We start from the raw sequence: 14,995 nt of genomic DNA, 5'->3' as shown, positions 1-14,995 counted from the left end.
TGACAAATTGTCATTCCTGCTTTTTATGTATATTTTTGTTTCAAATACCTATCTATATTTGATCTATTGTAAACAAAGTAAGTTTTTTTTTTATTGTAAAAAAAGTCTAAAAAGAAATAATACCTATTCTTCACTCAAAATCTATTTTATTTTAAAAATATTTTTATTAATCAATGTTAACTCATATTATTGCTTGAAATAAGATTATATTGATGGATGATTTATACAAAAAAAAATTTCAAACGCATGTTATTAATATTTTTTTTCAGATAAACAAATGAATTATAAGTGTGTTTGAATATTCAAAAATTTAATTTACTTAATTAATTTCAATCTTGAAACTGGATGATAAATTGAATGAATAGTCCTGTTCTCTCGTCAAAATTTGGAGGGAAGGTTCATGTTAAATATTTGTTTAGTAACTACCTACTTTATTTTGAGGTTTTTTTTATTTTAAACATCACTTTAAGAAGTACCACTCCAAATGCATCCAAAAGAAAAGACTATCAAGCTTCGTTGTAAATGTGTTTCATTGTGACAATAATAGCAAAATATTTATATTTATCAGAAAATTAGTGGTGGAAAAGTTAAATCTAGTCTAATACTAAGAATTTAAAATACTTAAAATTAATATATTATTACTTTTATGTTGCACCAGAATTCCATGTACTATCATAAAGTAATGCTTGCAGCTGGCTAATATTTATAACAATACTCCCCATCCACCCCCCTTTACCCCATTCCCTCCCACTAAAGGATCGGACTGATCAATAAATGATCTATGAATATTAACATGAATCTCATTTGGAAGGTATATCATCATTTATCAAGTTTAAGCATCTGTACCACAACATCTAGCATTGGTTCAGGTCAGAGGCGGCTTCAGGAGTTTTAAACCGATTATTTTCTTTGTTTTACTCAGGGATCTAAAGGGATAAGACAATGGCCGATAAATTGATGTACATCGCCATTGATTACAACAAAAATAACCCATTCTGTAGATTAAAATTAGTGGTTAAAAAGTTTGAAAAGCTTTCTAAATGAAGCAACCAATCAAAATTCACTATAGTCCCCAAAGTTGTTAAGCCAACGAATATGAGGAGTTATTATAAACTTTGGGGACCAGAGTAAAAAAAAACCATTGTCCCATCTCTCTTCGTTTTTACTTTTTTACAACTATCTTTAAGAATTAAACTATAATAGTTTACCGTTTGAAGTAAAGTATTGTTATTTTAACTGGCTTTTTCACAGTCTATTAGCATTATAAATTGAAGAAAAATTTAAGTATTAAAGTATCTTTGGATCATGGAACTTTATTTTCTTTCCATGGCCCGTATCTTTCATTCAATAAAATTAACAATAAATAATCAACCTCAAGAAAAAATGTAAATAAAAATCCTCAAAGCCGCTTGTTTTGAATCAGGCATGAATTGTGGACCATCTGGAGGATTTAACTCTGGTTCTGGGGGAGTTAACTGTTCACCTGGGAATCATCAGATTAGAAAATTGGAGACAGAAGCCAGCAGAAAGATTAGCCAAGGTACTTAAAGGAATAGAAAATTTGGCATTTTAAAAATACATTAACAACAATTTATAGGTACATAAAGTTTTTTTTATGCAAAACTATATGTAATGAATTACAGCTAGTTTATAGCAATAATGGAATTATTATTATTTGGATCTTACACCAGATTTTCATGTTCTCTAAGTAATAAAATGAAACATGCTACGGGCTAAAATAACGATTTCCCCCTTCCACCCCCTTTACCCAACCCTTCCCCTCCGACTGGATGAACAAACTGACCAATTGATAAGTTCCATGTTAGCAAGCCAAATTGATGACAATTTTTCCTTGTCATGATATCCACGTTTATTCTACATCCATTAGGTATGGCAATTCACTTAAAAAATTGAAAATTGTAGACATAAATTTTATTAATATAACATAAACATAGGTTCTGGGTGTAAGACAACTTTTTAAAAGAAATAAAAATAGAATTTTATTATGTAATCGTTTTTTATTTCAGGCAAACGAAACGAGGATCAATTTTCCACGTCAAGTAATAGTGCAACCAACAGTCCTCGCCTGGGCCGCTCTAACAAGAGATCAATGACCAGTGCAAAGGAATCAGATATGATACAGAAGGTATTTTTGTTTGTATTGGCGTCGGTTAGCCCTGGGGTGTATATTCTGCATGGGATCTCCGTCTAAGGGGGGGGGGGGGGGGTTGAAATGAAAAATAAGTTTACTGAAATGAAAACATCAGCTGATATCATTATCCAGAAATCAAAAACACCATTTGAAATATTTGAAATTCCTTCAGACGTAAACATTCTTTAATGACGCAAAGGGGGGAGGCGGATGTGCCACTTTTAAAAACCAAAAGTAAAACGTGCATGATCTCAGCCCATAAAAGAGTTACAGCTCTAAAATTTGGTTGTTGTGGAGAACAATATGGAACTGTGAAGAAATGGCGGTGGAACTTCCGCTCCCGCCGAAAACCGCCGTTTCCCGCCGATATTTTTTTTTACCTTTTCTCGCCCTAATAGACAATTTTTAATAATCTGAGATAAACTTTTTTTTTTATAAAAATTTCCCTTATATTTTCACTTGACACTTGTAAGATTTTACACTTTTTTTATATTGACATGTTTGAAATATTACAATTGTCACGTGAAAATATAAGGGAAATTTTTATGAGAAAAAAAGTTCATCTTAGATCATTGAGAACTGTCTAATTTGGCAAAAACATGTAAAAAAAATTCGGCGGGAAACTGCGGTTTTCGGCGGTTTTCCGCCGTTTCTTCACAGTTTACTTTTGGTTTCAAAAAGGGGCACATCCGCCCCCTCTCTTTAATTTTAACTAGGTGGGGGGGGGGGGGGGGGGTTGATTTTTTGCAGCAGGTGAAAAATATAAATCTTCTGCAGAAAATACACCCCTTAATAGCCTATAGATGACGCGACGGTATACAGATAGGATTAAAGGTATTCCCCCTACTCTAACTAGTTATGTGGTTCACCTGACATAGCAGCAGTAGGAACCTATGTTTAACGTCTTTAGTCATGCCGCAGTATTAGGCCGAAATTAAAACATGTCACCTTCACGACAACGAGTGCATTAGTTACAGTCGTAGTTTAAAACTGTAAATCAAACAATTTTAAAAACATTTATTTGCCTACTGATTAGTGAAGTTATTTTATTTAAAAAAATATTTTTTAGGTAAAGGCAGTGGTGCCTAAGCTGAATCACGCCATGCACAAGGGCCAATGTGGACGGATTGCCGTTTTCGGTGGCTGTATTCTTTATACCGGAGCCCCATATTTTGCCGCCATTTCGGCCTTGAAGGTAATGTAAGATAAATGTTTTGTTAGCACCAGGAAATCTTTTGTTTTAAAACTATCCTATTATATAAAGTATATCCATAGACACAGTGTTTCGCCCTTTTAGGGCTCATCAGTATGGTTCAATTCATCAGAGTTAATTTTGCACGTGGCGGGGCTTGAACCGGGAACCCTTAGATTACCAGGCCAACACCCAAGTAGTAAGCGTTTTTTGTCTGTCCAGAAGGATCTTGCTAACCGCTGAACCGATATTGTTCTCCTTTACAGCGAAGCTTCTTATAGGTCCCGGGAAGGTTTTAAACTATTTTTTGGGAGGGTGTCTTCACCCTCTTCCCCCCCCCCAAAAAAAAAAAAACTTTTTTTTTACATTTTTGAAACTCAAATTTAAAATGGGATGAGGTCGACTTTCAACCCTCCTACCTTAAGTGCCCCTAGAGGCTTCTAGGGGGCGTAACCGCTAGTATTTATTTAAAACAGTTAAAATTATTTTTATTTTTAGAGAACTAGGTATTAACTAAAACACGTATTCAAAAGTTCAATTTCGGTGCTTTCCCTCAAAGTATGTAGAAAGCGCAAAAATAAGGTGGCGGAGGGGTTAGTTTTTTCTTTATATTACCCCCCCCCCCCATAATCCGATTAAACTAAGCTTTGCAAGATTAACTCCTCCTTTACTCTTGTGTTCTTTCCTTCAGACAATTCAACACGATATAATGCAATATTTTGTTTTAGGTCGGAGCCGATTTAGTGCACGTTTTTTGTGAGAAAGAGGCTGGGACCGTAATCAAGACATACAGCCCCGAGCTGATTGTACATCCAGTCCTTGACACAGAGTATGGCATGGAAGAGATTGACCTTTGGTTGCCCAGGTACGTGGTGAGGGTAGGTAGGTGGAGCTAGGTTGTGCTAAAATTCCGTAAAGGTGTGAGTTTTAAGTCTTAACAACAGTAGTATAACGATAATATTCATTATATATGTGTATGTATTCCTTATTGAATAGAACCATAGACAAAAAAGAGAGGGTAGGTTTCAATTCTGGTAGAATCCGTAAAGGTGTGTGTTTTATTTAAGGCTTAAAAATAGTAGTAGAACGATAATATTCACTAAATATGTGTATTTCTTATTGAAAAGAACTATAAACAAAATATTTTTTAAAAAGTTAACATAATTTTTTATCGTTCTACTACTGTTTTTTACTTATAACACATAACTTTTACGGATTTTACCAGAAACCTACCTCTCTCTTTTATATATTTATATTTAGTGAATAGTATCGTTCTACTACTGTTTTTAAGCCTCCCCCTTTATCATACAACAATGGATATAGGATACACGTGGATTGGATATATTGACCTGGGAAAATTTGTAGTCAATTTAGCCTAATATGAATCTCATTTATTGGTCAAGATATTCATCAAGGGGATGTGGTAAATAGGATGGATAGGGGTATCGTTTTTTAGCCAGCTGCGAGCATCATTTATCAAAGTATATCATATGAAAATCTGGTGCATCATCCAAAATCGATTCACACAATTTAGATAGGAAATATAGAAATAATTTTTAAACAAATTTTTTTCTCACTTTGTATAAAAGTACCTACCTACCCAAATATTTTTGTTATTTTCAGACTTCACAGTGTAGTCCTTGGACCAGGGTTAGGTAGAAATCAATCAATGCTGGGTAGAATATCTCTTATTCTTGAAAAGGTAAATATTACTTCTGTTCAAATATTGAGACCTTAGCTATTTACTTGGGAAATGTAAATATTAAGATAAAAACTTAACACAGAAAACATTTTTTTCCATTTTTCTCCCCTCCTTGGTTAAAAAAACTAAAAGAATATGTGGGAGGGGGGATAATATGAATAAAATAAAGAGTTCTGAAAATATTTTTCCAATTTTCCCCCTTCCTTGCTGAAAAACACTAGGAGGGGGAAAAAATTAAAAAAAAGGGGGGGGGGGAAATGTGGTGACTCGTCACACGACATACCAGCAATTTTATTTTGGGTGCTACTCCCTTAGTTTTAGAGATAATTGGATGAAATCTTTTGGGCTGGGTCACTAATTACCCAAACTATTGGTATCTTTAAAAAAAAACGGCGGCGAGACCGCCGCTCCCGTCGCCCGCCGCCGTTTTCCGCCGCCACCAAAAAAAAATTTTTATTGCATTTCTCGCCGAATTAGGCAATTTGGAATCATTTGAGACCATGTTATTTTTTCAAAAATTTTTCCCCTTACAAGCAACCCTGTGGGGGGACTTAGTTTTAGAGATAATTGGATGAAATCTTTTTGTTTGTGTCACTAATTACCCCAAGTTTTGGTATCTTTCAAAAAAAACAGCGGCGGGACCGCCGCTCCCGCCGGCCGCCGCCGTTTTCCGCCGCCACCATAAAAAATTTTTTATTACATTTCTCGCCGAATTAGGCAATTTGGAATCATTTGAGACCATGTTATTTTTTTCAAAAATTTTTCCTCTTACAAGCACCCCTGCGGGGGGACTTAGTCATTTTTTTCAAATTCTCGTTTATCAAGGTATATCTTAAATACAGTGTGCTATTCTTTTTTTGGTGGCGGCGGCGGGCGGCGGGAGCGGCGTTCCCGCCGCCGTTTTTTTTTTAAAGATACCAATAGTTGGGGTAATTAGTGACCCAGCCCAAAAGATTTCATCCAATTATCTCTAAAACTAAGGGAGTAGCATACTGTATTTAAGATATACCTTCATAAACGAGAATTTGAAAAAAAAGTCCCCCCGCAGGGTTGCTTGTAAGGGGAAAAATTTTTGAAAAAAATAACATGGTCTCAAATGATTCCAAATTGCCTAATTCGGCGAGAAATGCAATAAATAAAAATTTCGGTGGCGGCGGAAAACGGCGGCGGGCGGCGGGAGCGGCGGTCTCGCCGCCGTTTTTTTTAAAGATACCAATAGTTTGGGTAATTAGTGACCCAGCCCAAAAGATTTCATCCAATTATCTCTAAAACTAAGTGAGTAGCACCCAAAATAAAATTGCTGGTATGTCGTGTGACGAGTCACCACATTTCCCCCCCCCCCCCCCCTTTGCAGCAGGGGAAAAAATGAATCTTTTGCAGAATATACACCCCTGTTTTTCTTTTAGGTGAAATCCTTCCATCTGCCCATTGTAATAGACGCAGATGGTTTGTGGCACCTGACCATAAATCCAGATATTTTGAAAGGTTACCAGAAGGCGGTTATTACGCCCAATGCCATGGAATTCTCTAGGTATTTATTAATATTTTATAACATTTTTAATAGCGCAGCTACCAAACAACTAGTTTTTTTTATTGTTTGACTGACTGACAACCACAAGTTTTCGTTTTATCTTTATCTTTTTAAAAATAAATGTAATGGCCGCTTTTACATTTTAAAAACTTAACTTCAATTAGTTTTTTTTTGTAGCGAAGCTATTCTATATTTCACTTGGTCTTTCCACGTCAGTCAGTCCGTAATGCTAAGGAGAAAAGGTGATTTTTTCGGCTGCTATTGAAAATTTTCATTGAAGATTCCATGCATATATGTGCATCTAGTCTATACATTGTTTTGTCCGTCTGTCTATAATTCATGCTTTTAAAGACAAAAGCCTTTATTTTTTTTAAAGTTTAGTAATTTTCTTTGAGTTTTTGCACATTCTCTCTCTTTTCCTTGTCATGGCAACTGGATATCTGCTCAGGCTCTATATCTCACTTTGTCCGTTTTTCAATTCTGCGATTTTTTTGTGCTTCGTTACTTATGGATGTTATCATCCTTGTTATATTATTATTGTGTAAAACTTAATAAACAGGATAAATTCTTGTATTTGCTGGACAACTTAATGTCATTGCTGTACTTTTTACAATGTGGATGTTTAGGTTAGTGAAATCAGTGTTATGCAAGGATATTCCTCCAAGTGTGCAGCCTGACCCACAACTAGTCTCTGATCTTGCTACTGCCATGGGAAATATTACTGTTGTACATAAAGGTAAACTCTGACCCACAACTTGTCTCTGATCTTGCTACTGCCATGGGAAATATTACTGTTGTACATAAAGGTAAACTCTGACCCACAACTTGTCTCTGATCTTGCTACTGCCATGGGAAATATTACTGTTGTACATAAAGGTAAACTCTGACCCACAACTTGTCTCTGATCTTGCTACTGCCATGGGAAATATTACTGTTGTACATAAAGGTAAACTCTGACCCACAACTTGTCTCTGATCTCTCTGTTGCCATGGGAAATATTACTGTTGTACATAAAGGTAAACTCTTATTCACAACTTGTCTCTGATCTTGCTACTGCCATGGGAAATATTACTGTTGTACATAAAGGTAAACTCTGACCCACAACTTGTCTCTGATCTTGCTACTGCCATGGGAAATATTACTGTTGTACATAAAGGTAAACTCTGACCCACAACTTGTCTCTGATCTCTCTGTTGCCATGGGAAATATTACTGTTGTACATAAAGGTAAACTCTTATTCACAACTTGTCTCTGATCTTGCTACTGCCATGGGAAATATTACTGTGTACATAAAGGTAAACTCTGACCCGAAACTTGTCTCTGATCTTGCTACGTTTTATCACTCAACTTAATAAACTACATAAAAAACATTCAATAAAAGTCCCAAAAGTTGTTAGGACAACAAATAAGAAAACGTTATTCTAAAACTTTTGGGACTTGTGTAATAAAGAGCCCATTGTCCCCTCTCCTTTACTATCATATAAAAATGTATCTACTCTAGGAGCGCAGGATATAATCTCTAATGGGAGGTATACAGAGCTGTGTGACACAGCTGGTGCCCCGCGAAGGTGTGGCGGTCAGGGTGACCTGCTTTCTGGAGCTCTGGCAACCTTTCTACACTGGAGTATGGCTCAGGTTCAACATTTATTATGATTAAACTAAGATATTTGAAAAATGAACTTGTTTAGGTCTATTTTAGTTTCTTTACTTGATTAATAGCTTTTTATCATAGTTTATGTATGTTGATATCATATTGATTTTACTTCGACTGACATGTTTTTTTATATCAGGGATCTAAAGGGATAATCATAAGACAATGACCAATAAATTAATGTACAATTACATCCCCAATGATGATACCAAAAACATTCTTTACATTTAGTGGTTGACATAGAGAAAAAAATAAAAGAGAGGAATCAAAGCAACTAGAAGACGAAAATAGGCAGTGGGCCCAGAGGCCTAATTAGCGTTGTTGCCGCGCTAAAATTTATTGCTATTCCACCACTTTTCAAATGGGAGGATTACAAAATTAATATGTAAAGTTTTAATAATTAGAGTATAATATTTAAATTCAAAATAAAAAGAAAATTTTGTTATTAAAATGTAAAAAATACTAAAATAACAACATCTTAAAAAATATTTTTTTTTACTTTTTACTTTTAGATATTGTCGTTTTAATGTTTTAATTAAAAATTACAAAGAATTTATTTTTATTTAAAAAAAATTGTGCATGAAAGATGAACCTTTCATTTCTAAAAAGGGGGAATTTTTTTTCATATTAAACATTCAGCTGATTCTGACCGCCCACGGCTGTTTGCTAAATATCGCTTTTCTTTTTATTCACATTATTATTTATGATTGACATACAAAAAGCCCTGAGCGGCTTTTGATTTTCGTCTGCTAAATTTTCTTTAAAAATTTAGGGATGGGGAAGTAGTATTTTACCATGAAAAGGGGGTGAGTATTCATCCTCTTATCCTTTTTCCTTATGGTGGTTGAAAAGTTTGAACCAACCAATCAAAATCTAATAAAAGTTCCCATTGTTTTTATGGGAATGGATAAGAAAACCTTAAAATAAAACTTTGAAGACACGTGCAATAAACAGCCCAATATGCTCTTCCTTTTATGGTTTTTATACTATACCTTAAGTAATCCTTTGTTTCTAGGGAGCTGGAGGGTTGCCACCCCCTGGACCAACTGTCACTGCTGCCTGGGGAGCCTGCAGACTGGCAAGGGGCTGTGCTTTACAGGTATGTTATTTATGACACTTTATGCATTTAGTAGCGGCTACGCCCCTAGAGGTCTCTAGGGACACTTAGGGGAAGATGATCATTTATTTTTCAATTTTAGTGTTTAAAAGGAAAGGGGAAGAATTTTTTTTTGGTTGGGGGAGGTATTCATCCTACGGGCGATTTCTCCTAGGACCTAAGAGAAGCTTAGCTGTGAAGGTGTGACCCATATAGGTTCAGAAGTTAGCGAGATCCTGCGCTAAAGGCAAAAAAGTTTACTACTTTATATATTTGGACTAGCGGCTACGCCCCTAGAGGCCTCTAGGGACACTTGAGGAGAGAGTCGAATTTGATAATTCAATTTCTTATTTTAGATTTTAAAAGAAAAAGTTAAAAAAAATTTACGTTTGATGTTTATTTTTCGTTGAACTCTCTTTCTAAAATTGGTAAATTTTTAAAAAATTTAATTTCTCTAGGGAGGGTGGTAATACCCTCCCCCAAAATAGTTATAAACCTTCCCGGGACATATGAGAATCTACCCTGTTAAGGAGAACCCAATCGGTTCAGCGGTTAGCGAGATCCTTCGGTACACACAGACAGACACACAGACAGACAGACACACAGACATCCTGTTACTTTAGTATAAGGATTGTTGGCAAACCTTAGACAACCAACCTATTAAGTGAACGATTCTATTGTCTGAAATTTCTAACTGTACGTGATCATGATTTTGTGTCAGAATAGTTTTTTATCGCATCGTATTATAGACAGGTTTCCGCTGATATTAAAATGAAAAATAATAAGAATAAAACTAGTTTTCTTAACCCCGAGGGACCGAAGGCCTGGGCTAACATAACTGGTATTAATTTTATTATTTTTATTTAAATATTCGTGACAAACTGTCTGTAATACAATGATTTAAATAAATTTCCAGTATATATAATCTGAGAACCGGTTCTTATTCACCGGATATTTATCGGTTTCGAAATCATACTGGAAATTGTAATATCGAATAAGTGAATCCTCCAGTAATCGATACCAATAATCTTTAGATACACTCAAAATAATAGATATCTAACCCAGGTTATTTTTTTCAGTCCTACAATCAGAATGGAAGATCTTCGACTACGACTGACCTTATCAACCAAATTCACTCCGAGTTTGCCAGGCTATTCGAAAATGAAACCTATCTGTAATTAAACAGGAATGTTCAAATTCTCACCAATATATGAAGAAAATTTAATCATTAGTAAAGGGGTATCTCTGTGAATGGTATTGTGAGTTATATTCAATTATATGATAACACGATATTTAAGATATTGTTTATTGACATTGAAAGTTATACTTCCATAGAACATCGTCTACAATATTTTAGTTCTTATATTATTAAACAAAAAAATACAAACTATCTTTTTCTATAGGCACACTTTTTGGAACTGTTCCTTTCAGAGAGGGAGGGGACATTGGACTTTTATTACTCTAGTCCCCAAAGTAATATAATAATAATGTTTTCTTATTCGGTGGCTTATCAACTTTAGGGACTTTAAACAATTTTAATTGGTTGGTTAATTGAGTGGCCAAAAGTTTGAACCGTTGATTGTAATTTACAAAGGGGTAATTTTGTTTACCATCATTGGGAATGTATATTATTTTATTGGCCATTGTCTTATTTTATATCTCTGATTCCTTTACTGATAATTCTATTTTCTATTGGTTAAAAGAGTGTAAAATGATATTCTTGTTCCCCACAAAATTTGTGCTTGATTATTTTGACTCTCACACAACATACATATTATATTATATTCTTACTACATATATTATTATACTTGTTATCACTATTAATTATAGACTTATGTGATTTAAACAGGTTAAAGTTATTTATTGATCAACAATGTTTAAAATAATTTAGAATGGATAGATTTATTAAAAGATTCACTAGAATTAAAAGTGTGATTAAAAAAAAATCATATCGGAATACTTATTTATCGCATTGTATTATAGAAATCTTTCCGCGGATTTTAAAATGAAAATTACAAGATTTAAACCAGGTTTGTTATGCAAAACTGGTATTCATTTTAAGATTTTTATTTTAATACTCTTGGGAAATTATCTGTATAATACAATGCTATGCAATATTTTTTAGTATTGCTGAGAACCGGTTCTAATCCAACGGATATTAATCGGTTTCTAATCCATACTGGAAAAAAAATAAAGGAAAATTTTCATCTTTGTGGTTCTAGCACACTGTTAAAAAATCCACCGTTTAATAAGCTAGTGATATTTGATAGGTATTTAAAGATCACTTTCTGATTGAGGGGGGGGGGGGGGGTTAATGCAACCATCTCGTAATCAATGTATAAATGGCACTTAGAATTCGAATTTTGATCTAAAATTCTGCATGAGTAATCCTTGGTAGGTCTATTTTCCCTAAATCGAACAAAAAAGTTGAAAAAGTAACGGCTAACGGCTCAGCCGTTTAGCCGTTTTTTGGCTATTTTTAGGGCAAATCTGTCATAAATTACGTAGGAATCAACTTTTTGAAACATATTTTTGCTTTAAATCATGTGAAATGATAAAAAAACTACATTTTTAGATTTCTAGTACCAGCAACTACCGGCTAGAACCGTTTGAAAACATTTTGAGCAGAAAATAGTATTATGTGGAGATATGTTTCGTGATGATTTGCATTGAAAATAGCCCAAAAAATGGCTAAACTGCTGAGCCGCAAGCTGTTAGCCGTTATTTTTCCAACTTTTTGTTCGATTTAGGGAAAATAGACCTACCAAGGATTACTAATGCAGAATTTTAGATCAAAATTCGAATTCTAAGTGCCATTTATACATTGATTACGAGATGGTTGCATTAACCCCCCCCCCCCTTTGATACATATATATGCTACATTTTAAAATGCCTACAATTATCTACAAATATTTAGGATTAATAACATTTTTAAAGCAAAATATTAATAAATAATATTTAAATATTTCTGCCATATTACATAAATTTTATAGTCACTCTAGTCAACAAAAAATTAAGAATGGATTGTAAAACATTTGCCTGTTATGAATTGAAAAGTATATTGAAAAAATCATATTTTAAGTAAATAAAAGGTAGAAGTAAAATAAACTTAATAATCAATAATTTACCTTTAATTTTAATGACCTAAAATTCAGAGAGGGAGGGGACATTGGGCTGTTTATTACACTAGTGCCCAAAGTTTTACAAAATCGTTGGGGACTTTTATAAATTATGATTGGTTGATCATTAAGTTGAGTGTCAAAACGTTTCAGCCACAAATTGTAATCTACAGAAGAGTAATATTGTGAATCATCATTAGGGACGTACGTCAATTTATCGGCTATTATCTTATCCCTTTGATCCCGGCTTAAAATCTATGTAATTTTTTTTCAGTATACTTTTCCTTTCCTGTAAATATTCCGGTGCTTATATCATGTACTTCAAAATGTTAAAAGATAGTTATTCTTACTATCTCCTAGCATAACATAACAAAATTCATCGAAAATTTGATAAAACTAATTATTCTAAAAACATTTTGCATGCCTATATTTTTGAAAATAATGCTTAAAATATTTTGCAACTCGTATTTCATACCTATGCTTAGCTTAAATAATATAATTCTCTTTCTCTATGAAACTTTATAAAAAAGATGATATTTTTGTATAAAATTGATTATTATAGTAACTTTTAACAAGGATGATAACTTCCAGTTGTAGCAAATTTGTTTAAACACAAAATTAAAGAAATGTATTTGAATTTTTTAGGCCCTCTTTGCGAATATAACACAAGTTCAAGCCCAACCAATGTTGAAACTTAATTGTAGAGTAGCTTTGTCACTAAAAATGTATTGAAAAAATAGAGTTGGGCCGGATGTCCGGCCATTTTCAAATCCAGCCGGATACCGGATATTAAAACTATCCGGATATCCGGCTGATTTATTATGCCAGATATCCGGTTATCCGGTTGGATACCGGATATTCAGCATTAGAAATCAGCCACATATCCGGTATCCGGCCAAAATCTGGTTATCCGGCTGGTTACCGAATATTCAGCAATAAAAATCAGCCAGATATCCGGTATCCGGCCAAAAAAGTATCCGGCCCAACCCTATTAAAAATCTAATGCACAATTTATTTTATTTAAGATAAGTATTTATTAAATGCAATGGAGATTATAAGATTAGATTTAAATATATGAATTACAATTTTTTAAAGCCAATGTTTTTCTGGATGATTTTTTACAAAATAATGTCCTATTATTTGGCATTTCTTAGACAGTAAGTAACTTGAAATATTTTATCAACATATCTTATTTAAGAATAATTATTTATTGCATCGTATTATTGACTGCTTTCCGCGGATACTAAAATGAAAAATGATAAGATTAAAACCAGTTTTGTTAGACCCGAAGGGCTGAATGATAACAAAACTGGTATTACTTTTATGATATTTATTTTGATATTCGTTGAAAATTGTTTAATATGATGCTATACATGATTTTTCAGTGTAGTTGAGAACTGGTTCTAATCCATTGAATTTTAATCGGTTTTTAAGCCATAATAGATTCAAATAAAATATGGTGTTTTTTTCTGCGCTTTAGAATCATATTTCGATTTTATAAAACTGTTAATTGAGAATTAGATGTCAAAGTTTTCATTTCATTATCAGATATTAAAATGTATTATTTTTTGCGGACTGAAAATCATGAAATTTTAGAACCCCATGCTTTTTTAATTTATCATGAATAATTTCGAGCTTATAGTACCAAAAATCCCCAGAATAGTAAAACATAATTTTAATTGTTGTTATATATTTTTGTTTTTTTAAATGTTGATATAATGTAGTAGATGACCCAACCCTTTTGCTTTTATATGTATTATTTTTTTTCTAAACAAACCTCCCCAAAAAGCATAGTTTTTATGTAGCTGTTGTTATATACTGAATTATTTGTTTTTAGACAAGTGATACAGTAATAGGTCAATGGGAATAAAAATTATCCACCCTATTAAGAGCGATTTTCTGTCATGTAGCCTAAAATGCGCTAAATCTAGCGCAGAGAATTTTTCTTCAAAAGGGGACTATCCACGAATAAGATCAAGTAATGTTTTAAATACTTTTTTTAAAAGATCGGGGAAGAACTAATTTTTTTTGTACATTTGACTACTATGAACAGAAATCTAGTATTTTTTACAAAATAAATCTTGACATCGCTGCTTGAAGGAAGGTGCTTAAAATCACTTGCTCTCTTTCGTGCATAGTCCCTTTTTCAAAATAACAATAACTTTTTTTCTCCTATTCACTTATTACTATATTAAAATATCTATTTATTTTAAAATTCTAACGCTAATTTACGATTTTTATGTAGTAAATGTCATAAGAAAACAGAATTTGTAAGTATTTTACGAGCTCTAAAACTAAAATTAAACATTCGAGGAGTCAAAATTATTCTTAACAACGTTTTTTTTTATGTTTCCTAGGTACGTAAAATATTTTATCTGTTATCTAATGATTTTTTTAGCATTCCAATGCAATTTTTTGCTCAAGAAACTAACATTTAAGCTGGATCTAAGAATTCTGATTTAGTAAGAAAGTAACTTTTTCATTTAATACTGTAGAAAAAAATACTTATTTCCATTTTAAATTTTCCACTATTTTTCCTAATAATAGATTAT

The 14,995-nt window shown here is 33.1% G+C and overlaps 1 protein-coding gene across 1 annotated transcript; it reads left to right on the top strand.

The window, feature by feature from the left end:
* Nucleotides 1-267: 267 nt before the first annotated feature.
* Nucleotides 268-10,593, top strand: Naxd (NAD(P)HX dehydratase). The gene is made up of 12 exons (XM_080175221.1): nucleotides 268-396; nucleotides 812-869; nucleotides 1,424-1,540; nucleotides 2,028-2,146; nucleotides 3,222-3,347; nucleotides 4,073-4,209; nucleotides 4,968-5,046; nucleotides 6,453-6,577; nucleotides 7,204-7,313; nucleotides 8,079-8,212; nucleotides 9,244-9,327; nucleotides 10,404-10,593. The coding sequence occupies exons 1-12, from the start codon at nucleotides 358-360 to the stop codon at nucleotides 10,500-10,502; spliced, it is 1,227 nt and encodes a 408-aa protein (XP_080031347.1). The 5' UTR covers nucleotides 268-357; the 3' UTR covers nucleotides 10,503-10,593.
* The last annotated feature ends 4,402 nt before the right edge of the window (nucleotides 10,594-14,995 follow it).

This window comes from Acartia tonsa, chromosome 10 (assembly GCF_053477335.1).
Source record: "Acartia tonsa isolate MP-2025a chromosome 10, ASM5347733v1, whole genome shotgun sequence".
Taxonomy (NCBI): Eukaryota; Metazoa; Arthropoda; class Copepoda; order Calanoida; family Acartiidae; genus Acartia; species Acartia tonsa.
This window is presented reverse-complemented; position numbering and strand designations above follow the sequence as displayed.

Excerpts from the sequence above, each read along its gene's own strand:
- Naxd (XM_080175221.1), top strand. The coding sequence starts at position 358 with ATGAATAGTCCTGTTCTCTCGTCAAAATTTGGAGGGAAG. Across the intron at positions 397-811 it reads CGTCAAAATTTGGAGGGAAG|GTATATCATCATTTATCAAG; the intron begins GTTCATGTTAAA and ends CTCATTTGGAAG. Across the intron at positions 2,147-3,221 it reads AATCAGATATGATACAGAAG|GTAAAGGCAGTGGTGCCTAA; the intron begins GTATTTTTGTTT and ends AATATTTTTTAG.